General features: G+C 41.6%; 1 protein-coding gene across 3 annotated transcripts in view; it reads left to right on the plus strand.

The window, feature by feature from the left end:
• The window catches only part of NKD1 (NKD inhibitor of WNT signaling pathway 1), a 237,908-nt gene that overhangs the window by 194,122 nt on the left and 18,840 nt on the right, over positions 1–24,946 (plus strand). For 2 of the 3 annotated variants that reach the window (XM_033943050.1, XM_033943052.1), the window contains one exon: positions 11,476–11,571. The exons of the other annotated variant lie outside the window; for it this stretch is intronic. In XM_033943050.1, coding sequence (XP_033798941.1) covers positions 11,476–11,571 — 96 coding nt within the window. The remainder of the gene's footprint in view (positions 1–11,475; positions 11,572–24,946) is intronic. 3 annotated transcript variants of the gene reach the window in all.

Raw genomic sequence — 24,946 nt, forward strand, 5'->3', positions numbered from 1 at the left:
AAATTGAATTTATTTTCATTTTTATTTAAAGTATTACAGTATTCTTTGATTTTTTTTTTTTTTTTCTGTTTGCTTGTGAGTTTTGGTTGCTTGAGTTCCGGTTAACAGAGAGTTGAATGTACCAAGGTTCCATTCTACCTCAGATAAGCAGTGACTTTTCCTAGGTTCTTCCTTACCAATAGCTGATGGACTTTACCTTCAAACCATTTTTAAACCCAGCTAAGCTTTTACCACATACTTTAGCAGCGAGTTTCAAGGTGTAACTATGCACTGAGTTAAAAAAAAAAAATTATTTTAACTGTATTACTGTGCGACTTTATGGTATGTTCTCTAGTCATTATGCTTTTAGAAAGAGTAAACAATCTATTTGCATTTAGCCATTCCACTCAATTGAGGATTTTATAGACCTCTCTCACATCCCCCCTCAAACATCTCTTCTACAAACTGAAGAACCCTGATATCTTTAGCCCTTCCTCATATGAGAGCTGTTCCATACTATTTATTATTTTGGTCACCTTTCTTTGTACTGTTTCTAAGTCCACTATCTTTTTTTTGCGATGTGGCACTCGGAATTGCACACAGTACTCGAGGCTCAAGGCGCTGTCCTTTTTTAATCATTCCTAACATTCTGTTTGCTGTTTCAGTCAGCACCACACACTGAGCAGAAGATATCAATGTGTCGTCTATGGTGACACTAGATCTTTTTCCTTGATGATTCCTCATGGTGGAACCTAGAATCATGTAGATTTAATTTGGGCTATTAAATTTTGTCTGCTGTTTGGATATCCAGTCTTTTAGTCTCATAAGGTCCTCCTGTGAATTCTTTTTTTTTTAATAATTCTTTATTCATTTTCATATTTGACAATAAGTGCACAAAATATTATATTACAACAAGTTCTTACACAACATCACTTTGATATCTACTACATAAAATCTAATAATATGTTTAACCCCTCCCCCACCACCCACCCTTCATCTACTTTCCAACCAAAATATACACATATTGCAAAACATATTATAACATATGAATTCTTATAGCCTAAGAGTAATTTAACAACTCTGAATAGCTGTGTAATCTGAAAATTTGATCACCTCACTCGTTTCTGTTTCCAGATTATTTACAAATATATTTAAAAACAGTGGATCCAGTTCAGATCATTGGAGGGGCAGTGGAAGACATTTTTTGGGAGGGGAAGATCCACCAAACCCCATTGCCTACTCTACCCCCTAGCTTTGTTCCTCTGCTCCTCCATCCATACCCCCCCCCCCAATTCTTCTATCTGTACTTTCCCTTGATTATGCCTTCCTTTTCTCAACCCCTACTATCTGTCCTTTTCCCATCCCTAGCCCATGAGTGGCCTAGTGGTTAGAGCAGCTGCCTCAGCACTCTAAGGTCGTGAGTTTGATTCCCACTGCAGCTCCTTGTGACTCTGGGAAAGCCACTTAACACTTCATTGCCCCAGGTACAAAATAAGTGCACAGAAAAATGGGTATATCAAGTTCCATCCCCTTTACCTTTACCCTCCCACCTGTCTCCATCCCTCTTCTCCCGGGCCCAACATAAGATCTTTTCTCCAATCCCCTATCCTGAGTCTCAGTGTTATCTTGAGACCTCTTCTCTCAATCCCAACACCAGAGCCTTCTCCAAGCCTTAGCATCATACCTCCTCTGCCACCCCCACCATCTGCCAGTATAAGCCCCCTTTTGCCATCATCAGCCTCACACCAGCCCCCATCCCATTTCTTCCCGACTCAGACCCTGCATCAGACTCATCTCCAAGAACCAGCCCCCTTCTCCCACCTGTCCCTATTTCAGTTCCCTGCTCCTGCATCCAGACCATCTCCAAGTCCCACCTCTCTTTCTCCACCTGCCTTTTGTCAGCCCTCAGCCACTCCTTTCCAATTCCTAGCACCTTTAACTCACATGCGGAGCAATTTGACCTTGTTTTGCCATTGCCACTGCTTTTATTGAGCTTGTTTTTCTGCCAGTTTCACATGAGAAAAGGGAAGTAGTTGCTCTCTAATTTTAAGAAGCATATAGAGCTGGCAAAGGTTTGAAAGGTTAAAGTGGATAGAGTACATAGGGCCTTGGGCTCAGAAAAAGGAGACCTTCCTAGAGATATAGTGGCATGCCTCCATAATTATACAGGTGGAGGGACATCATCAAAACATAAGTCTATGTCTGATTTCGATGTAGGGTGCTAGTCACCCAAAGTCGGCAGGGCACAAATGTCCATTCTCGAAAAATACGTCTAAATATACTTTTTGTTCAAAAATCGTCCATCTGTATGTCCAAGCATATGATCATCCAGACCACCACTACGTCTTATCTTTGTACCACATTCTCATCCAAATATTCATCTGAGTCCAAACCCTCCAGAACAAGAGCTTTTGGACATGGCAGGGGCTAGCAATGTAATGGACTGGCCTCCTAGACATGGCAACAGAGCAGTGGGGCACCTTAGAAGGCACTGCTGTGAAATTCACAAAAAGGGTGCCACATAAACATCACACCAGAACTCCCTTATAAGATATGGTGAGCCTCCCAAAACACCCCTAAAACCTACTATATCCACCTGTCTATAACCCCAATAGCCTTTATGGCTACAGGTAGCACCTATATGGCAGTAGAGTAGGTTTGGGGGATTTTTTGGTGGGCTCACATTTTCCACCATGAATGTAGTGGTTAGAGTGGCTTATGGGCCTGGGTCCTCCTCTCTATGATTCACTATCCCCCCCACCCCCCCAGACTACTTAAGCCACCTCTGTACAGCTCTAGTAGGCTTTCCTATGCCAGGTGCTGATATTCCAGAGACAGGTATATATGTTTTTAGTCCAATTTTTATGGTGATGTGAGGGGGGGGGGGTCAGTCATCACTGGGGGAGTGTGTGGGGGTCTGTACTTTATGTCTGCAGTGGTTATCGGTCACTTTGGATACCTTCTGGGCACTTAGACCTAGTTTTAGATCGCCTAAGTCACAACATATAATTTAAGAACATAAGAATTGCCGCTGCTGGGTCAGACCAGTGGTCCATCGTGGCCAGCAGTCCGCTCACGCGGCGGCCCCCAGGTCAAAAGACCAGTGCTCTAAATGAGTCTAGCCTCACCTGCGTACGTACCAGTTTAGCAGGAACTTGTCCAACTTTGTCTTGAATCCCTGGAGGGTGTTTTCCGTCCACACAGCCTCGTAAAACTTTCGATTATCCCTGCAGTACAACTAAGTCTAGGTTGGCTCATCTCCTGCCCAAATCCCACCCTTATCACTCCTCCAGGGCTAGTCTCGGTTAGGGTGATGATCTTTGACCAGAGGGCCACCGCATGAGTGAACTGCTGGGCACGATGGACCACTGGTCTGACCCAACAGCGGCAATTCTTATGTTCCAAAAACACCCCTTTTAGCTCTGGGCGCACAGCGGCATTCAGAGGCCTAAAACGTCCCTAAATACGTCTAAAAAGCCATTTCGTTTATCAGCACTTGAACGACCTGTCTTCTAGGTTGTCCAAGTGCCAACTTGGGTGGGTTTTTAGATGTATTTCTGTTTCAACTATGAGCCCTGTAGATCCCAATTCTATAAAAGTTAGGCACACTGCATAGAATCAGGCTTACTTCTGCTTAAGCAGCCTTAGGCGTTGTTAGACATCCTAACTTATAGGAGCACCATATTTATGCCAGGGTTTTCTTGGCATAAATGCCTGCACCTAAGTTAGGTACACAACGGTACATATTCTGTAATCGTCACATAACTCAAGAAAAGCCCATGATTTGCCCCAAACCACTCCCACTTTTAGACAGGTGCTTTGGACAACTCATTTAACGTTTATAGAATCGCGCCTACCAAGTTGTGCGCCTAACATTCAATTAATGTCAATTATGAGTTGTTAAACCATCTCTGTCTCCTGGAAAAGATATTATCAAGGGAAGAAACTAATCTCTTTTTAATGATGCAATTAATGACCTAAAATGTAGTCATACTCCACATTACTATACTCTGTTGTGCTTTATTATTATGTATGTAAACTTGTAACCCGTTCTGAGCTCTTCTGGGAGGATGGGCTATAAATCCAAATAAATAAATAAAGTGTCAATTATTGGTGCCAATTTTGCCTATTAGTTTAGACGCTTACATTGGCTAGGTGCGCCAATATAGGCACCTAAGTTTAGGTGGGGGGATAAAGAACAATTTCTGTGACATGCAAAGGAGTAGGGAACTTTCCAAGACCTCTCTGCCATCACCTTTCAGTGCCAAAGGGAATTCAGAGAGGTATTATGCATCAAGGCAATATTCGCTATAAGTGGTTTTCCCCTTTTGGATTATTAATCACCATCAGCGGCAGTCATCAGATGGTGACAATTCAGGAAGCATGGACTCTGTTACACAAGGAGTGCTATGTTGCAACCAGGCCAGAAAATACATTCTCTGGGTCTCTGCAGAGACAGCTAAGTACAGGGGCAAAAGGTGGAAAACCCAGCAAGCTGCAAGGTGTGGAAGAGAAGAATGACAGCTGAGAGTATTTATGATGAGCAGCACAAAAGACTAGAAGGGAAAACTGAACGGAAGGGAATATTGATCTGGGATGATATTCTGTCATGTACTGTAGGTATGTAGTGTGGAGAAGGGTTGGGGAAGGAACAGGGTTTATAAATGAGAATGAAAGGCAATAAAGTGGGGGAGGAGATATGAGGAATAAATATAAGGGAGGTGAAAGGGGTCATACTGTGCCACTGTACATGTAGGAGGCTCTGAGGAGAGGGAGGGATATCAAAAATGGTGCGAAGGGGAGGGAGGAAAGAGGAGGAGAAGGGAAGAGAGGTGAAGAGGTGGGAGGAGATAAAGGAGAATCAGAAAATACTTCACCAAGATGATTCATGACCTGGAGTACTAAAGGGTAAATGGGAGCGTAAAAAGGGGGAGCATATGTTTTAGGCTGGTCACTGTGAATGTAAGTTCAAGTTTCAAGTTTATTCAATATTTGATTGATCGCCTATCATAATTACTAAGCGATTTACATATACAGAAAAATACAGGATAAAACCATAACAATAATATAAATAAAAACATAAAAATCATTAAAATACTAGACAAATTACTACAGGAAACACTAGGATAGAGGGGAAAGAAATACAATTTATAATAGGAAAGGAGAGAACATTGAGGGTAAATTACAAAAGGATGGGGAAAAACAAAATAAATTTATAAAAGAAATCTTCAAGTGACTGGAATGAATGGAAGTAATAAAGAGCAATTAGCATTTCAATTAAGTATTGAAAGCGTCTTTAAAAAGAAAGCTCTTAAGTTGGCTTTTGAATTTTTCAAGATTTTTCTCTACCCTTAAATATAGTGGGAGAGAATTCCATGTTTGTGGTGCAGTAACGGTGAAGATATATTGTCTTCGAGTATTTATGAATTTTAGAGAAGGAATAACCAATAACAGTTGTTCATTAGATCGTAAAGTTTTTTGAGAAGCGTAAGGAATTAAGTCTTTATAAATAAATGATGGAGTTTTATATAACAATGATTTAAAGGTGAGTAAAGCTAATTTATACAATATTCGGTGCGCAACTGGGAGCCAATGAGCCAATGTACAAGTCAAATACTTCCAAGAAGCAGCTCCTGTTGAAAGAAGTTAATACTGAAAGCTATAGTGTGTTTATGCAAGAAAGGGTCTTGAAAATAGAGATTATCCTGTCATATCTTTGGCTTCCAACAGAATTGAAAATCCAAATGGAGGGGGGGGGGGGTAATCACTGGCTTTTACAAAGCCGCAGTAGAGGTTTCTACCGTGGGTCAATGAGATAAATGCTCCGATACTCAGAATTTGGTAAAGATGTAAACATGGAATACATCCTGGAATATAGATTTGAGGGGCTGTGGACATGTTTATGTTTATTTTGAATTCATATACCGCTCTTCATTATAACATCAGTGCGGTGTACATCAATTAAAAAGGGAAAAGAATGCCAAATAATCATGATTTGGGTGGGGCTCCTTAATGAGGTAAAGGTAACATTAGTAGTGGTTTATGTGAGCAATAACCCTCAGGAGAAATTCTTGAACGACTTAAGAGACTGGGATTGTTCTCCCTTGAGAAGAGGAGACTGCGAGGGGATATGATCGAGACTTTCAAAATACTGAAAGGAATCGACAAAATAGAGCAGGAAAAAAAATTATTTACAATGTGACACGGACAAGAGGACATGGACTGAAGCTAAGGGGGGACAAGTCCAGGACAAATATCAGGAAGTTCTGCTTCACTCAACAAGTGGTGGACACCTGGAATGCTCTCCCAGAGGAGGTTACTGCGGAATCCACCGTTCTAGGATTTAAAAGCATCTCCTTACGAGAGGCATAGAGGGATTTGGGTGACTAAAATTATGCCAGGTGTACACCTGGCTGGGCCTCCGCATATGTGGATCACCGGACTTAATGGACCGAAGGTCTGATCTGGAGATGGCAGTTCTTATGTTCTTATTCAACTTCTTTTTTTAAAAAAAAATACAATCTAAAGATGGAGGCATGTGATATATACACCATTTAAACTTAAGGTCCTGTTTTTTATTCATTGAGCTCCTTATACTGGTGAAGTGATCTGAGATATTTAACAGAACTGCTCATTCCCTACACATTTTCCTACTTCCCTTTCTGTTATCTGGCTTTTATCATTTTTAATACCGTGTATACCACTTTGTTGTATTTTAACAAAAGGTGGTTAATAAAATCAAATAAATGTAAATATCCTCAGAGTGCCCTTTAATTGCTGATGTGTGCTCTCAACAAAGAGATTTTTCTTTTAAGTCTGTATCAAAAATTCAGTAGGTACTCAATGCATGCCGTGCACCAGTTGAGTTGAGCCGATATCTGTGGCTTCATATGCTTTGTTCTCTTCTGCCTCTGAATTTAAATTACAAGCCAGTAAGATGGTTATGTAGTTCAGAGAAGCTACTCTTCATAGGTCATTAAGCAAGCTTACATCCATGCCTGGTGGGCTAACAAAGATCTACTATTATTCCTTAAGAAAAAAAAGAAAAGCTCAGCAACATGGATTGTATGCATACTGTACTTCATTTTGTTTGTAATATCAATATGATAGGACAGAGCATTCTTTGCCATTGGCATGTACTAAATTTACATGATGTGTTTCAAGATCAACTTTTGCTTGCCTTTGAACAAGGTAAGAACATCAAAAAGCTCATAATTTTATATCCACTCCAAGAAAAGTAGTTGCAGATCACCTATAGGCTCATAATCAAAAAATAAAAATGACAAAATACCGTCATAAGTCGATACTTGGATGTCCTAATCGCCATAACCTTTAAATTTATGGTGGAAAATGTGAGGCCACCAAAACACTACTCTACTGCCTTATAGGTGCCACCTGTTGCCATAAGGGCTATTGGCAACCACGTACTAAAAACATTTTTGAATTTTTCTGGGAGGGGCGTGTCTGGGCAGGGTGCAGAGAGTGGATGTTTCTGCAGTAATCATTTAGCATAACTACTGTACATTGCCGCTTGCTAATTGATTAGCAGGAGACTTTCACGAGCACTTACCATCTGAGAAACAGGTTGCAGTAAAGGCTCACATGCCAATTCTTGGTAGTGTCCATGCACTAAAGGCAAGGCCATAAGAAGTGAGGTGAAAAAGTCAAAAGCTTTCCAATCAACAACAAAATTTATTACTTCCAATTATATGGAAGCAGCCTTATTCAAAAGAACATAAATTTGTAAGGAGGACTCAACAAGGCTGTGTTTTGGCAAAGTAACCTGCATCAGGAATGAGCAAGAGATCTTATGGAAACAAAGAAATATTCTGTATATATACAATCATGGTAATAATAATAATAACTTTATTCTTGTATACCGCATTACCATGGAAGTTCTATGCGGTTAACAGATGAAGAGACTGTACATTTACAGCGAAGTTACATTTTCGGCGATGCTACATTTACATTTTTGATGATACATTTACGGTGAAGTTATTTTTACAGCTAGGTTACATTTGCAGAGTTGTTACATTTGCTGTAAGTTACATACAGCGGTGTTACATATAGCAGTGTTACATACGGCGGTGATGAGTCTGGAGGTAAGTCGAGGTCAGAGGAGGAGGCAGGGAAGAGGGGTGGAGAAATTAGAGGAATTTGTCAAAAAGGTAGGTTTTCATTGACTTCCTGAACATTTGGTACACTAAAAGGATAAGATAATAAAACATGTAGAAACATTGTGAAGTCTAACAGATTAAATCATAAATGTTTATATGAATAGTAAGCATAAAAATCAATTTAAAAGGATTATCGCCACATTTCTACATGTTTTATTATCTTATCCTTTTAGTGAACTGTGATAGTGATAGACCCCAAAATACAGTTTTCTCAAAGGCTTCTCAAGCTAGTAGAGGATGTGGGAACAAAAACCTAAAATCAGAGGAACTATTTAAACTACTGTTACTGTAAATGTATGGTTTTGTGCTAATACTTTAAGTTAAAAAAATTGTGTTAAAACTTATGGCAAGGATGTCTAATCTTTGTAGAATTTCTTACTAGGATCATCCAAATTTCTAATCTTGGTTTTTATTCGAGTGAACCTTTTTTCCTCATTTTTTGGGGGGAAAAAGGTCACCTCGGTTTCGGATCGGTTTATATTCAAGTATATAGGGTAATTGAAATTAATAAATTTTACTATTGTTGGAAAGCTTTTGACTTTTTCAATTCATTTCTTACGTCCTTGTGTGCATACTAGAGAGTTGCACGGGGACAGAAATCCCACCCATCTCCGCCCGTCCCCGTCAGGATCCTCTCCGTCTCTACCCATCCCCGCAAGGAATTACCTCCATCCCCGCCAGTCCCCATAAAAAGCAGCAATTACTTCTGACAGGATCATCAATTCTACAGTTTCTTTTGTGTTTACGCTGCTGTTTTCCTTGTGGAACCCTTTTTTTGTTTTCTGTTTTCTGTTCAGGTAATTAACTTATAAACCCCCTCTTTTACTAAGGCTGACATGTCCATAATATTATATGGACGAACCCTGCTTCCAAAGCCTTCCATCCCCGTGGGAGTCCCGTTGGCTAGAAGGGTGTCCCCGTGGGAGTCCCGTGGACCACAGGGGGGGTCCCCTTGGGAGTCCCGTAGGTTAGGGGGGATTCCAGCAGGAACCCCGCATGATCCGCGGGATTCCCGCGATCCCCGTTCCCATGCAGACCTCTAGTGCATACCTCTGTGAAGTTGACTCCTCCTCCCTCATGCAGCAAAGGCAACATTAGCACGAAGCTATTAATCTGGAAAACTGGCCTTTTTCCAGCTGTGGTAAAAAAAACATCCTTAGTGCACAGAAAGAAATCCCTTAAGGGCTCCTACAAGTTAAGAGCAGCTAGGCGCCATTTATAGAATCAGGTCTATGGGTTTATGCCGTGACTTCCATGGGAACGGGACCCCCAATGCATTTTGGGGCTCTTTTGCTAAACTGCGCTAAAAAGGGGTGTGTGCTATTTTTTTTTTAGTACATGGGTTTCCCCACGTGCTGAGACCACTTAGTGCAGCTGAGAAATGGCCACACGCTAATTTCCCAATTAGCACGTAGCTATTATCGTGTGAGCATTATGCACTCCCTGCCTGTTAGGAGCCCCGATACCAGGCGGTGAACGTTTAAATGTGCAGGGACTCCTTTCTGAGCATAGTCATACTTGCTCCTCGCCCCTGAAGGTGAGAATGAACAGGCAGCATGTAGGGGGTGGGATTTGATGCAACACACATTTTGCACGGCAGCTGTCACTTTCATCCCCCCCCTACAGCCTCGGGTAAGGCCTCCAATGCTTCCCTAACTTTTATTTTGCCAGTATGCATCCTCTCCCGTGCCCACACTGCCTGCTCCTTGGAGGCTGGTGTGATGCACAACAGCTTTTGAAAAGTTTAGGTGTGCCTTGTGCTTGAAAACGTTTGGGAAACACTGTTCTACGATCTCCCATGACGCATGGACAAGTGGCAGCACTTAGGGCTCCTTTTGCTAAGCTGCTATAGTGGTTTTAGCGCGTGCGCTAGACGCTAACGCCAGCATTGAGCTGGCGTTAGTTCTAGCCGCGTAGCGCGGGTTTAGCGCACGCTAAAAATACTATCACAGCTTAGTAAAAGGAGCCCTTAATGTTAGATTGCGTGGCTACACGTGCTGATATCGTTAATGCTTTTCTTACTGCGTTGATCGACGTTACAATTGGGGGAAAAAAAGTGATGCTAACCTGTAGTTGCTTGACTGACACATTCAGCTTTGATGGGTTTTGAACACGCTGAAGGGGAGAATTACTTTGTAGTGCAGTAGTGCTATTTGCCATCTGAAGGGAAGCATTAGAGAAGGGCTTTCATGGGGAGGGGCTGGCATTCGTGTCAGCCGCAGTGTGGCGTACCATGAAGATTGCCTTAATGTGCCACAGTTAGTAATAGTTCCCCCCCCCTCCATGAAAACTCCCTGGCAGCAGCGACTTGACATTGGGAAGTTAGTGGACACCTGTCAACGTGGTTGGTGCCAGTTAAGTTGGAAGGCTTCCACAAACAGTGAAGATGTTTGTTCCCAAGTAGTTCTTGGCATGCAATTAAAGGTTAGCTCTCTGGTACCAGGATCTTTTGCTAATGCAGGGAAGACGGCCATATTATTAACTAAGCATCACACATCCATACGTAAAAAAACAACAAACCTTGGGTTAGGAAGTGTGTGGTGGGAACTATTACTGTGTGGCAAGAACCCAAGTATTGATATTTTCGCCTTGTTCTTCAAATCAAAGGTTTCTAGCCATGTAGTGCTAGGGGCTTTGAAAATGATAAATCCTTTTCTGTTTGGGGTTTTTTTGTTTTTGTATGAATAGGTATAATAGTCAGAAATGCAATTGTCAAGGCTAAAAGCATGAGGTGGCTACGATTTGGCTTTTGAAAGCTACTGGGAATGTTTGTGTAATCTGAAACAACGTTTCCACAGCAGTGTGTCAATACTCCTTGGCAACATCTTGGAAGGGCCTTGGTACAAATGGGGGGGGGGGGGGGAGGCTGCCTTTGAAATCAGCTGGGGGGCTGGGGATACTGTTAACTTCTGAAGGGAATTGGTTCAAGTCAGCAGATCAAGCAGGCATTTTGAGCTCTGTCGTATCAAAGTTATTTGGAGCCATTTTGCTCAGCTTTTATTTTAATTGTATTGTACTTTCCATATTAGTTTGTTGTGGCTGGAAAGCCTGGGAGACACACGTCTTGTTAGAGAGATTGACTCAGGTCCAGCTGAGTGGGGCATGCTCGTTCAAAATTTTGCACCTGCATTTTTTTTTGGGGGGGGGTGGCTCTGCAGGCTGGGTGCCTTGGTCACGTGTATATTTGGCAGTAGTTCAGAGAGCATAGCTGACCATAACATTGGTATAGCTTAGAATCTCCGAGTAAAAACCTAACAACCACACTATGCAAAGAAGCTTCTTTATTAGAGTAGCTCATTGCTTTTTGCATGTTTCTTAGGAACTGGAATGTGATGTGTCTGTAGAGGAAGATAACAGGCAAGAATGGACCTTCACACTATATGACTTTGATAACAACGGAAGAGTCACGCGCGAGGTAAGCAAAGTGCATCTTCCCTTAAGCAATGCAAGTAATTCTTTAGTAAAGGGGAACATAATTTTCTTCAAAATGAGCTCAGTTGTCTGCTTAAGACAAAGTTACATTTAGCACTACTAGGGGGTTTCTTTTCATGCATTTGTGGAACTGGTATATTCAGTGGTATAGCAAGGAGGGGCGGATCGCCCCAGATGCCGTCTTAGTGGGGGCACTGGCACCTTTCCACCCTATGCCACACTCGTGCCTTCCGTTCTCCTCCTCCATTTACCTCTTTAAATGCTCACTAAGAAAAATGCACAATGTCAAGTGGTATAATAATGACACAGTTCAGGCTTAATGACAATTTATAAACGGAGGAAAAAGCCTCAGACAAGAGCCCTCCCACCTCCACAAAAGGTAGTTTAAAGGTGGTTAGGTGATCACCTCATTGGCAAAAAAACCTCCTTTACATGAAAAAAGCTCTGTGCTGTGCTGTATTTAAAGAAGATATTAAAAGATAGAAGAAAATGCTTTTCAACTTATCTTCTGTTGATCTTCTTTAAATCTTTGCCAGCGTGAGCAAATTATCTGGCCTGTTGCTTGTGCTGGCCTGGCTCCCCTCTGAACTCACTTCTACGTCACGGGGCCAGGAAGTGACATCAGAGGGAAAGCTGATGCCGGCATGAGCAGCAGGCCAGAAAAGCTGCTCATGCCGGCAAAGATTTAAAAAGATATAGGTGGGAAGGGAGGGCGTGAGTGTGGTGGGGGGAGGTAGTGCCAGAGAAGAGAATGCTGTTTCAGATTCTTGCCTTGAAGTATAAAATATGGATGTACAGCCCAAACATGTCTGCCTTTTCTTTACCATGATATGTATGGGAATTTTCATTGTGTTTGGGGGGGTTTCTTCTTGTTTGGGGGGATGCACTGTTAACAACAAATACAAAAAACAAACAAACTCTGCAGTCTTGGACTTTTTTTCTCTCATTTCTGCCAAAAACTGACCATACAATGATTCCTAGGTCATTTCAGATGTATGCATATCCCTGTTGTAAAACATTCTGGACTAGTCCAAGAGTTTAAAACAATGTAAGCTCTTCTGAGCAGGGACTATCTATCGTATGTTAAAATGTACAGTGATGCAGACGTCTTTCAGCGCTATAGAAATAATAAATAGTAGTAATGGCATCTTCAGAGTTTATTGGCAAAATGAAAAAAATTTCAGTATGCTCCACTCAATGTATGTTGTGATGGCTCCAGTGCTTTTGGCTGAGCAAGGGTTTTCTGCTTCTTTCCAGTGGTGTTGGTTGTAGTGTTTTGACAGTTTCTTGTGATTTCAAACAGGACATCTGTTGTCATTTTATATATTAACAGCAGAATATTTTTTAGGGCATTTCTTTTTTTTTTTTTTTTCTTTCTTTACATGGGGTCTGTCCTTCTCCGTTGTCATGTGCTTTTCATCTAGAAATAGCATTCACCGTGTGATCTGTATAATGAAAGCCTAGGGATGATGGCTTGTACTGGCAATCCGTGCTTCAATGTTGGTTTACTCTTTTTTTTCCAAGTCACACAATGATCCCCCCTTTCATTTCCTGGTAATACAAGGGTAAATCAAAAAGTAAAGGCAAAATACATTTAATGGCCTTAATTGAAGTAACGGTGAGCAATTGAACATATCACTTTTCCACATAGTCCCCATGCAAGACGATGCATTTGTGGTATTGTTCAACTAGCTTCTGCATTCCTGCGGAGAAGTTTCTTGGCTGCTCCCGAAGCCAGGTGAGCACCGCTACCTTTACTTCATTGTGCTCGTTGTCTTTTGTTCTTCGGGTCACAGTGATGCACCCATGTCTTGTTGCCAGTGACAATTCTCTCCAGAATACTCAGATCTTCTTCATACCATCTGAGGAACTGGGTCGTAGCCTTCACATGCTGTTATCTGTGCCGATCAGTAAGCTGTTTGGGAACCCATCCCATATCCCAAGTCATCATGCGTTATGGCAAATGCAGATCCATAGCTGATATCCAGAAGTCCTCGTGTTTGTCTACGTTCTCTCTGACAAACTTCAGTCTGGCCTTGATGTTTCTCTTAGAGAGCAAAGGTTTCCTCATTGCACACCTCCCATGGTCCCATGATGACATTTTAGGGTTTTTGGAGGCTTCTGTTAGCATCTTGCGATCTGCTCTGGGAATCAACTTGCTTGGACGGCCAGACCTGGGCATGTTGGCAGTTGTTTGGAAAGTCCTCCACTTGTAAACTATTTTCCGGACCGTGGAATGGCTAATGTAAAATTCTTTTGAGATCTTTTAAAATCCCTTACCAGTCTTATAAGTTGCTACAATCTTCTTTCTGAAGGCCTCAGACAGCTCTTTTGATCTCACCATGGTGTTCACTCTCACCAAAGCAGTCATGAGTACACCAAACTAAATGTCTTAGATTTAAGTAGGGCAAACCTCTTTCAAAATGCTGAGTAATGATGTTCTAATCATGTGCACCTGATATGATACACATGTGTGTTATTTGAGCCACTTTACTTGGGAGGATATGTGAGGGTGTCCTAATTTATTCCTCAGATAGAATACACATTTTTGTGGGTATCTTTTGTTTCATGAGTAAATCAAAGAAAAGTTTTGTTGTTTACCTGCAATTACATCACTTTCTTTTCCAGAAATAAATTTAAAAAAAGATTTGACATCAATATGTAAACATTTCTTAAGAAAGAACTGAATATTTCATGGGATGTCCTAATTTTTTCACATGACTGTATATATTATTGAAAAATAAATTATGATGGTGACCACAGAGTTGAAACATGGTCTCATTTTAACTCCTCGTACTATAAGGATAAAGTACATAATATAGAGCACTACAAACTGTTTATGTGATTCAATAAATTTGGCATCATGAACATCTACTCCGCAGTGATCTTTGGTTTCCTGCATTCATTTCCTCACTGCGGATCAGTTGGTTGGCTGTTTTTGATTGCTGACTTTGTCTTTTCAGCCACAGTGTCATCAGCATGGGTTTTTCAGTACTGAATATGTAAAAGCAAATGCCATGTTAGATGTGTTAAAAAAAACTAATGAATTCCAATCTTCACAGTCATAGAAGCAACTTAGCAGTGACTGACTATACTTAACCATATATATGCTGCAAATTTAGGTGTGCTCTTGAGATACATATGCAACCTAATAGGTTAATGAGTTGTTAACCATCAATAATTGACATTAATTGGCACCAAATTAGGATTTGTATGGGAATTTGGCTGCAGCTATTCTATAATGCTGAGCACCTAAATCCCATAGTGTGCAACCCAGGAGGCGTGGCTATACTAGGGGCATGGGCGGGTCATATGCATTCCAAAATATTGCCCATAGTGTTATAGAATATTGTGGTTTTTTGCCCCACTTGGGTGCCAGGATTTACACCCACTTGGGTGCCAATCTTTTCCAGCACCCATTTTTAAGCATAATTTATAGAATATATCCCTAATTACCACCAATGTAATGACTGAAGGGAGAAGGCATGATCCTGATTTGGAGACTAACTTTGGTCCCCATCCAGTTCCCTGATTTTTTTTTAACACTTTTACAAGTCTGTTCTCAAAGCTGTTTATACAGATCACTTGACCAAATTGCTCACCTGAATCTGTATACAAGTTTCCATAAAGTACAATTTTTGTAATCGCATTTTGGGCAGTCATGACATGGGCTGTATTTCGAGTGGGATCCGAAAGGTTTGCATTTTTTAAAATTGTACGCACACAAATATTGTTAAAAATACTTTACATGACCTGAAAGACAGTGTAGCAAATGCCTATAAATAAAATGAAGGGTCTTCAGTATCTATGGGCCATGGTTCTATTGTCTGCCCTTGCGTTTGTCCTGATAACCTTGCCTCTGCCCTAAAGAAAGTGAAATCTCTAACATCTCCCCTCTGTCCTTCGACTTCTCTAGGTCCTCTTAAATCTCATCTCATATGGTTGTTGGTGTAGATTGGCTCTGTTTTGGTAGCTTTTTTGGTACTACTTCCAGTCTGCCTGTGGTCTCCAGAAACAGAGAATTTTAGGTGTGGTCTCACCAATGAAATGCACTAAGACATTATTATCTCCCCATATCGGCTAGTTGTGCCTCTCCTCGTAGACCCTCTCATTGTTACACAAACTTGAGATCATGAGACACAATCGCCCTGAAGAGCCTCTTTTAGTCAGTGCACCTCAGTTTCTAATTCTTTACTGCTTCCTTGGATTTCTGCATCCCAAATGCATGGCTATAGATTTTTTGTGTAGATTCTTAGCTGCAAAACACTTGATCCCTTATTGAGCTTTTGTAGATCGCGTTACATCACACTGAGTTCTTACAGCACAGCGTTTCCCTGGGAAATGACCTATAGTGTCCTGATTTGCCTCTCTTTCCAACCAGCCCGTCAATCATAAATTGGCTACTTTGGATGTAATCCCCAGTTGATGATGATGTAGCACGAAAGTGAAGAGACATCTAAGGATCCCCTCTTGTCATTTTCTTCGTTTTCAGTTGATTAAGGACCCCTTTACAAAGCCAAAGTAGCGATTCCCAGCACGGCAAATGCAACAAAGTCCTTAGAAATTGAAATGGGCATTTGCCGTGCCAGGAATTGCTACTGCTGCTGTGTAAAAGAGACCCTAAATGCAGACTAAAATATTTTTCTAAAACCAAAAAAAATTGTCTGGAAAACAAATATCCCAATAATTCTTCATCTTTGTCTTTGTATGACCTGACCTCCTGCTTCAGCTAAATGTTCTTATTTTACCACTACTGCTTTTAAAATTATTGTTCTGCATATGGATAGTTTTTATTTGCAAGTTGTACATGCGTGATTTTCCCTCTATGGACCCTGGTGAGTTTTTATAATGCAACATCAGGATAGCCTTACTGGGTCAGATAAATGGTTCATCAAGCCCAGTAGCCCGTTCTCATGGTGGCCAATCCAGGTCACTAGTACCTGGCTAAAACCCAAGGAGTAGCAACAATCCATGCCTCCGATCCAGGGCAAGCTGTGGTTTCCCCCATGTCTTTCTCAATAACAGACTAAGGACTATGTAGTAACAGTTTCCCCAGGAAATTTATTTACGCATGTTAATAATTATATGTAGGTTTCCTGGGTTAATAATCTGCATAAACGAGTATTTTATAAAATCTGTGTATAAATACAAACCCTCATCCCACTGCTCATACTGTTTACAGCAAGCTTTTATATGCATATTGGATATATAGAACTAGTTTTTATAATTGTTCTTCCTGTGCATCTGATGGTAAAAATGGTTAGTGCATGGTCCCCAAGTCAGTTTGAATTTTGAGACAAAGCTTTTCAAATCACAGTGCATATCAGTTGAAATGCTTGGAGGTTTTCCCAGTTTTTGGAGGTTTTCCCAGCTTTAATTTTTTCATCATTTATAACAACAAAGCAACTTTTCCAAGAGCAATGTTAGGAAATTCTACTTTACGGAGAGGGTGGTGGATGCCTGGAATGCGCTCCCGAGAGAGGTGGTGGCGAGGAAAACAGTGATGGAGTTCAAAGAAGCGCGGGATGAACACAGAGGATCTAGAATCAGAAAATAATATTAAATATTGAACTAAGGCCAGTACTGGGCAGACTTGCACGGTCTGTGTCTGTATATGGCCGTTTGGGGGAGGATATGCTGGAGAGGGCTTCAATGGCTGGGAGGGTTTAGATGGGATGGGGTAGGTTTTAACTGAGATTTCGGCAGTTGGAACCCAAGCACAGTATCGGGTAGAGCTTTGGATTCTTGCCCAGAAATAGCTAAGAAGGAAAAATTTAAAAAATTTAAATTGAATCAAGTTGGGCAGACTGGATGGACCATTCGGGCTTTTTATCTGCCGTCATCTACTATGTTACTATGTTATTAGAGTCCGCATCTGTATGACAAGATTCCTAACTTTTTAAACTAATTAGGTGAACAAACATCTACATCTTGCATGGTTATAAAAAGGGGATTTTCTGAAAGATTTTGCTACAAGATTTCCCATAATAACTTGCTCTAGTCCTCTGAAATTCAATACTTTGTGGTTTCGCTGGGAGAACTGAAAACATCCCTTCCCTAAATGTGTCTCTCTTTATTTTCTCTAGAAGCACAGGTACTCTTTGTATTTAACTCAGCCTCATCATGATTTAGCTGAGTTTCTTTTAAATGAAAGTAGGTTATATCTTACAAGTATAATTTCTAGTTTAAAATAACCTCACATTATCTGTATTTAAAATATTAGGCTATTAATGTCCCTGAAGAGCCATTTATATTTCTTTTGGTCTGCGAGAAAATTACTTTCAATCCTTTAATATCTGTATAATGAAAAAAGAGACCTCGGCAAGTGGAATATTTTCCTTCACTCCAAAGTACACAGAGTGTGTTTCCTTTGGTACTATAAGTCTTTTTACTACCAATGAGCCGCACTCTTTCAGTTTCCCTAAGGAGGGTACTTGGACACTTGAACTAGTGCAGTTGTATCTTGAGTTTCTTAAACATAGGGGCTATTTTAAAAAATATTTATCTCCCTCTCTACCTTACCACTAGGCTTGCTATTGTTTCTTCATTGCTATTGTTTCTTCATTGTAAATGTGTGGGGTTTTTTTAGGGGGGGGAGGGGAAAGACAGTTCTTTTAATGTCAAATATTGAAATATTTTCTGTTGGCTTTTTCTTTTTGGCAAAGTATTCTCTTTTGGGATATATCCTTTGGTTAACTCTGGTATCCTTCACTCCTGAATCTGAAGGGTACAGCTGTGAAATCATCACTTTGATTTTTTTATGCTGAAAGTCATACCATTTTAAGGAATCCTTATGGCAGGATATTAGAAAGAACTTACAGCAATATATTTTTGAGTATTGCAATGATGTACCATCTGTGTCATCAACTTTTGTTTGTTTACACAATGCCAGTTCTAAGAGCATAAGAGCTGCCATACTGGGACAGACTGAAGGTCCATCAAGCCTAGTATTCTGTTTCCAATAGTGGCCAACCCAGGTCACAAATACCTGGCAAGATCCCAAGGAATAAAACAGATTTTATGCTGCTTAGCCTAGGAATAAGCAGTAGATTGCCCTAAGTCCATCTTAAAAATGGCTTATGGGCTTCTGTTTTAGGAAATTATCCAAACCTTTTTTTAAACACTGCTAACCTAACTGCATTCTCCGACAAAGGATTCTAGAGTTTAATTACACATTGAGGGGGAAATTCTGTTTAGGACACCAGTTTCTCTAGCCACCTAAGAAGTGGTTGAGAATCACACACCGGTGTCCTATACAGAATCGTATCTGCCCTATGGTGACAGACGCCCAACCCTGCCTAATCAGCCTGATTCTCTAAGCGGCACCCATGTCACAGGTGCCGGTTAGAGAATTGCATGCACATTGCGCTGTTGAAGAAAAAAGCTGGCATTGCCAATGCTAGGTGTTGATCTGTGCATGCTCAAGGCCTGCCAGCTCCCGCCCCCTCCGACAATCTTCAAGAGATGATGGGTAAGCATGATGTCTGCTAGGGGGGTTGCGCATGGAAGGCAACGGTATGGGTCATCTTAGGGGTGGCAGGATAGCGGGCTGGTGTTCTTCATGGAGGGAGGACGTGTGACTACAGCATTGGTGGGGGTGCGCATGGAGGGCAACGGCACGGGTTATTTGTTTAGATATTGTTATATTGTTTCACAGGAAGGCAGAAGTACATAGGAACACCCAAGATCAGCCCATGCTGCTCTCCTGTCTACGCCCTCTTTTTAGATTCACACCCCACTTTAAAGAATGCATTAAAAAAAAAAACTTTTAATGGGTGCCAATTAGCTTCAATTAGGTGTTAATTGCCAATTATCAGCAAGCTTCTTAAACAATTTAGGGCTAGATTCACTAAGCAAACTGATCGTGTACCGATCAGTTTGCGAGCCCTTTGTGACCCGATTTTCCTCCGACCCGATTCACTAACGTGTTTAGCGATCCCTCCTGATCCGTGCATGAATTATTCCTTTTTTATATATTCTATATAGTTGCCAGCCCTTGATTTTAACTCGCCCCCTGTGCCGATGCCCCCGCCCTCTGATGCCCGCCCACCCCCCTGCCAATGCCCCGCCGAACACAAGGTAGGAGGGATGCCATCTCCCTCCGGCCATCGCAAACGCCACCTGACCCGGCCCACCTCCCTCACTGTAGTAGGCCGGGCCCAGCCCGCCCCCTCCCCTTACCTTTAGAAACGGTGGGAGCAGGAGGGGTACCGTCCCTCCTGCTCCTCAGGTCTCCCAAGTCCCATGGTCTTTGGGAGCAGGAGGAAGGGCAAAAGTCCTCCTGCTCCTGCTTCTCCGCCATGATACTGGGCTTAGGCCACACCCCGATGCATCATCTGATGTATGGGGAGGGGCCTAAGGCCCTGATTGGCTGAGGTACCCCAGGCTCCTCCCTTGGGAAAGCCCTAGAGCGCCTCAGCCAATCAGGGACTTTCTTAGGGAGGAGTCTAAGGAAGTCTCGGATTGTTCCGATTCGGGCAGGTTAATGAATCTAGCCCTAAGTTTGCAAGCAAACCTGTGCTCCCGCCTTCTCTGAGATTCTCAGAGAGGGTAGAAGCCAGAAGGCCTTGAGCATGCATTGATGCTCAAGGCCCCGCAACGGTCCAGCATAGAACTTTGGTATCAGGCTCTTTCAGCACCAGCATGTGTATGGTAAGCACAGTGCCGGTCAGTGGGTGACAGAAGCGCCTATCATCTTGGGCATGAAGGGAGGATAGCAGTGCCAATGGCCTTGGGGGAGTAGGTTGGAGTTGAGAGTAGCAGCGCTGGTGGCCTTGGGGGGAAAGGGGGGAGTTTGCAGTGGAAATACTTTCAATAGTAACTCTCAAGCAACCAGAAACTACATTTATCCAGCATATACCAATCCCCATGGGTGCCAGTTAACTGAGAGTCTACTGTACATGCCATCTTGTCAGTACACAAACTTATATGTACTGTACCAGTATCACAATGCTGTAAATCTGCAATTCTGTTAAGCTCAGTTGTTTAAAGGCAATCTGAGTCCCAAACATTGATTGGAGAGGGGAGACATCCCATATCAAATATATATTGTTCATTATAATATTGAGCGATGGCTGGTATGAAGCAATGGATTAATGATCCTTAATCAGTTTTTTTTTCTCTCTTTCTCTCTCATATACACATCAAATCCCAGCTCAACCTTTCCGATCTGCATCCTCCATGCTCCCTTTATACCGACCTAACAAATTCCATTTTAGTCTTTTAACGATCTCTTCTGAATCTGTATTACTCAGAGGCTACTGGGCAGAAAAGAGGCTCCTAAGCTTTCTGGTGCATAATTAAGCCCAATGCCTAGTTCTGTATTTACATATCTGTGCCATGTTATACATAGAGAAAGCGTTCTCTACTTCTAGCTAGAGGCCAACCAAAATTGCTATTTTCAATTTTAAACTGAAACTGCCTGAAAGGTTTCTGCTGAAGCCCAAACTGAACCCTCAAGTTTGGTTTGGTGAATGTGAACCAAACCGAGAATTGTCAGAGCTTTCATTCTGCATCTCTGTTAAACCGTTGGAGGGGCATAATCAAAAAAACGTCTAAGTCCCCTTTTGACCTAAGGCCTTAAACGTTGAAAGTAGAAGCAGGGAAAATGTCCATTATCAAAAAACAGTCCAAAAGGAAGTTTTTTAAAATAATGGCCTGCCTCTATGGTCAGCTGTTTAAACGCCCAGACCACCACTACGTCTAAACTTATACCATATAATCAACCTAAAAAAAGCCTAAGCCCCAAACGTCCAAAACAAAAGCTTTTAGGTGAAGGAGGAGCCAGCGTTTGGCGGCACTTGATGGTATCGCTATTGCGGCAGGGGAGATGACCCATCTCTCCTGCCCCGATGGTTGCGGTGGGGGGTGGGTAGGTTGCCGGGCCGCTGAGCTGATCGCATCAGCCGCCATCAGCTCAGCGGCCCCTTTTTCGGCACTTATACATGTTTTGACTTTGTCTAAGTCAAAGCGTATAAATGCCGACTAGGCAACCTGTCAAATGTTTTGGTTATACCTGTTGCACGCCTAGGTCTAGGTCGGCCCACCTCCTGCCCACCGTCCGTCCTTTCCCCTCCTCTAAAAACGCCTCTTTTCTCTTTGTGCGTTTAGAGGCAGGGTAAAGGCCTAAGCTGGTTTTAAATACGTCTAAAACCAGCTTTGATTATGGGTACTTGGACGATCAGGCTTTTTGATCGTCCAAGTAGTCATTTAGGCCACTTTTTAGACGTTTTTTTTTTTTATTAGGAGCCCCATAGAATCCAAACCAGATTATAATAATTTAAATAATGAAAACAGTATTTTGCCTCCAAGCAAACTAGCTTACACACATGAACCTAATGAAAAGAAACTAAGGGCTCCTTTTACTAAGGTGCGCTAGCGTTTTTAGCGCACGCAGGAAATTACCGTGCGCTACACCACGCGCTACGCTTCTAGAACTAACGCCAGCTCAATGCTGGCGTTAAGGTCTAGCGCGCGCTATTCCACGCGTTAAAGCCCTAGCGCACCTTAGTAAAAGGAGCCCTAAGGGTCATGGTGCTATTATCGTGGCTGACTCTGTGCCATACTCAATGTGAGTCACAGCTAATTGCTTTAGAAATCCATACAGTACTGAGACAGTAATGCCAGTCAGCGTTCCTATATCTAGTAAATACCTGAATGGTAGCCACTGTATCATATTTTGTTTTAATTATGCTTAATCTTTATTTTAAGCTCTTTTATTTGTTGATCAACCCTTATGGCCAAATGATCAATTTGGGGGTAATTTTAAAACATATTTCAAGAATGAGCTATTATAAAATTGAATGTATGCCAAATAGATCATGCTTATTTTTACATAAACTGTGAGTAGGCACTGTTGGAGGTCGTACCCACAGATTTTTACTTTGAAAATTGTTACAAATTATACTGGCAACCATAACAAAGGGCAAAAAGTTGGCCATAGACAATGATGAACCACAGGGAAACTGTTGATGTGTGACAATGGGATAGCCCAACATGGGCAACGTTTCAGCCTTTGCCTACATCAGGGATCAGGGTATAGTGGACTCAAATGATTATGACGATGATAGGTAAAAGGAATGCCTGAAAATTGTGCTCAGAGTCCTGAATTACTTGCCAATCTCTTCTTAAGAACATAAGAATTGGCATACTGGGATAGACTGAAGGTCCATCAAGCCCAATATCCTGTTTCCAACGGTGGCCAACCCAGGTCCCAAGTACCTGTCAGAAACCCAAAGAGTAGCAACATTCCAGAGTTGAGATTGTGATGTCATAATGCCTCATTCCACCAATGCCTAAAAGCCAGTCTTATCAGTGATGTCACAATGGCTTGATTATCCTATACTTGGCTCACATAAGAACATTAGAGCTGCCATACTGGGACAGACCGAAGGTCCATCAAGCCTAGTATCCTGTTTCCAACAGTGGCCAACTCAGGTCCCAAGTACTAGCTAGATTCCAAGTAGTAGAACAGATTTTATGTTGCTTATCCTAGGAATAATCAATGGAGTTCCCCAACCCATCTCAGTAATGGCCTATGAACTGCTTTTTTAGGAAGCAATGTAATATGCAGCAAACTTCATGCCAATTTACAACAGTAAAAATCTGCGTGTACCTCTCCAGCAGTATCTACTGTTTATTGTGGAGCTCATTGTGAGAGATCATCCCTCTCCATTGCACACACAAACTACATTGGTGAAAAAAGTACCACTGACTTTGTAGCTCATCACACAGTTTGAAAAGTAACACGATTTTGTATTGATGCCAAAAATAAATTTCTTAAAATTTCAAATATGGCATTGAGTTTTCCCAACTTCTCTAACGAAAACAGAGTTGGGCAAGTTACTTTGTAAAAATAATATATTAAAGTTACTAGCTACTACAAGGAAAAAGTAATATATTACAGTTACTAGTTACTTGTTTCATGAAAGTAATTTGTTAAGTTACTGTGAAAGTATTATGTCACTTTTAGTTACTTTTTAATTCTTGCTCTCTTTTAATTCTTGGATATGAACAACATTATATAAAATTAATTCTAGCAATTGGAAATTCATCTATTGTCAAAGAAAACATCTAAACAGAGACTGACAAATTCCGCATAGTCCACCTAAAGTTATACGTCTACATCAGCGCACCTAGCTTAAATTGTTTAGTAAGCTTAACTGGCACCAATAGTTGGCACATAACACCTCATAATTGGCATTAATTGGACGTAATTGAAAGTTAGGTGCCTAACTCGAAAACCATGATTCTTTAAAAAGTAGGCGGCTGGTCTAAAGCGCCTACCTAAAAGTGGGCATGATTAGGAGAGGATCGTTGTGTTTTCTAGTTAGGCATCTCTTTGTGAATTAGGTGCTGTTAGGCACCTAACTTAGGTGAAAGTGTTTAGGTAAAGAAAAACCTGGCTTAAATTGGGTGTGCCTAAAGTCAGGATGCCTGATGACACCTAAACCCATTTAGGTGGTGCAAAATGTGATTCTATACAGTGTGCCAAACTTTTATAAAATTGTGCTTAGCACCATACTAATTGGTGCCCATTTTTTGGGCAGAGTATATAGAATTGGGCCCAAAGAGGGAAATTATAAAACCGGTGTCTAAACTTAGGCTCCCGTAGGCATTCTACTGGCGCCTAAGTTAATTGAAGAACGCCGTTAGAAATTGCAAAAAACAGCGAGGTTGTATCCCTACCAGCACCTAAATAAAAGGCGCCAGAATCGCATCTACTTAGGCACTTTAGGCTGGCAAACTCCAAAGGCCAAAGGCGTGGCCAACGCCGGCAGTGGCATTAGGTGGCCTAAAGTGCCTATGTAGGTGCAATTCATGCAAAGATGGGTGCTGGAAATTTAAGCCCAGAAAGCCCTGTCCTGCATTTCTGATGCCTATCTTTCCCCTAGGCGCCATTCTGAAATTGGTGCCAGTACATGATTGGCACTTTTAAGGCGCATGTTACAGAATCCGGCCCGAAATGCTGGAGAAAGATTTAAATCAAATAAGGGAAAAAAGTAATGAAAATAGCTAGCATATGAGCAGTGCCGAAATCAAACATTGTCTATATTCAGCATTCCTCAGTGTGGCAGCACCAGGCAGAGCCTTCTTCTGGTGTCCATGCCAGAAAAGAAACAAAAACTATAGAAATGATTATTATTGGTAGTAGTAGTACCTCTCCCTTACCTTGATCAAGCACAGCTTTCTTTTTAGGTCAGTCTAAGCACTATGGGGCTCATAATCGAAAGAGAAAAACATCCAAAAACTGGCCTAAGTCGGCACTTGGACGATCATAAACGAAAGACATTCAAATGCTGATAATCAAAACGGGTTTTGGACCTAGGCCTTCTCAGTGTTGCTGAACAACCAGAGCT

The sequence above is a fragment of the Geotrypetes seraphini genome, chromosome 4 (genome assembly GCF_902459505.1).
Source record: "Geotrypetes seraphini chromosome 4, aGeoSer1.1, whole genome shotgun sequence".
NCBI lineage: Eukaryota > Metazoa > Chordata > Amphibia > Gymnophiona > Dermophiidae > Geotrypetes > Geotrypetes seraphini.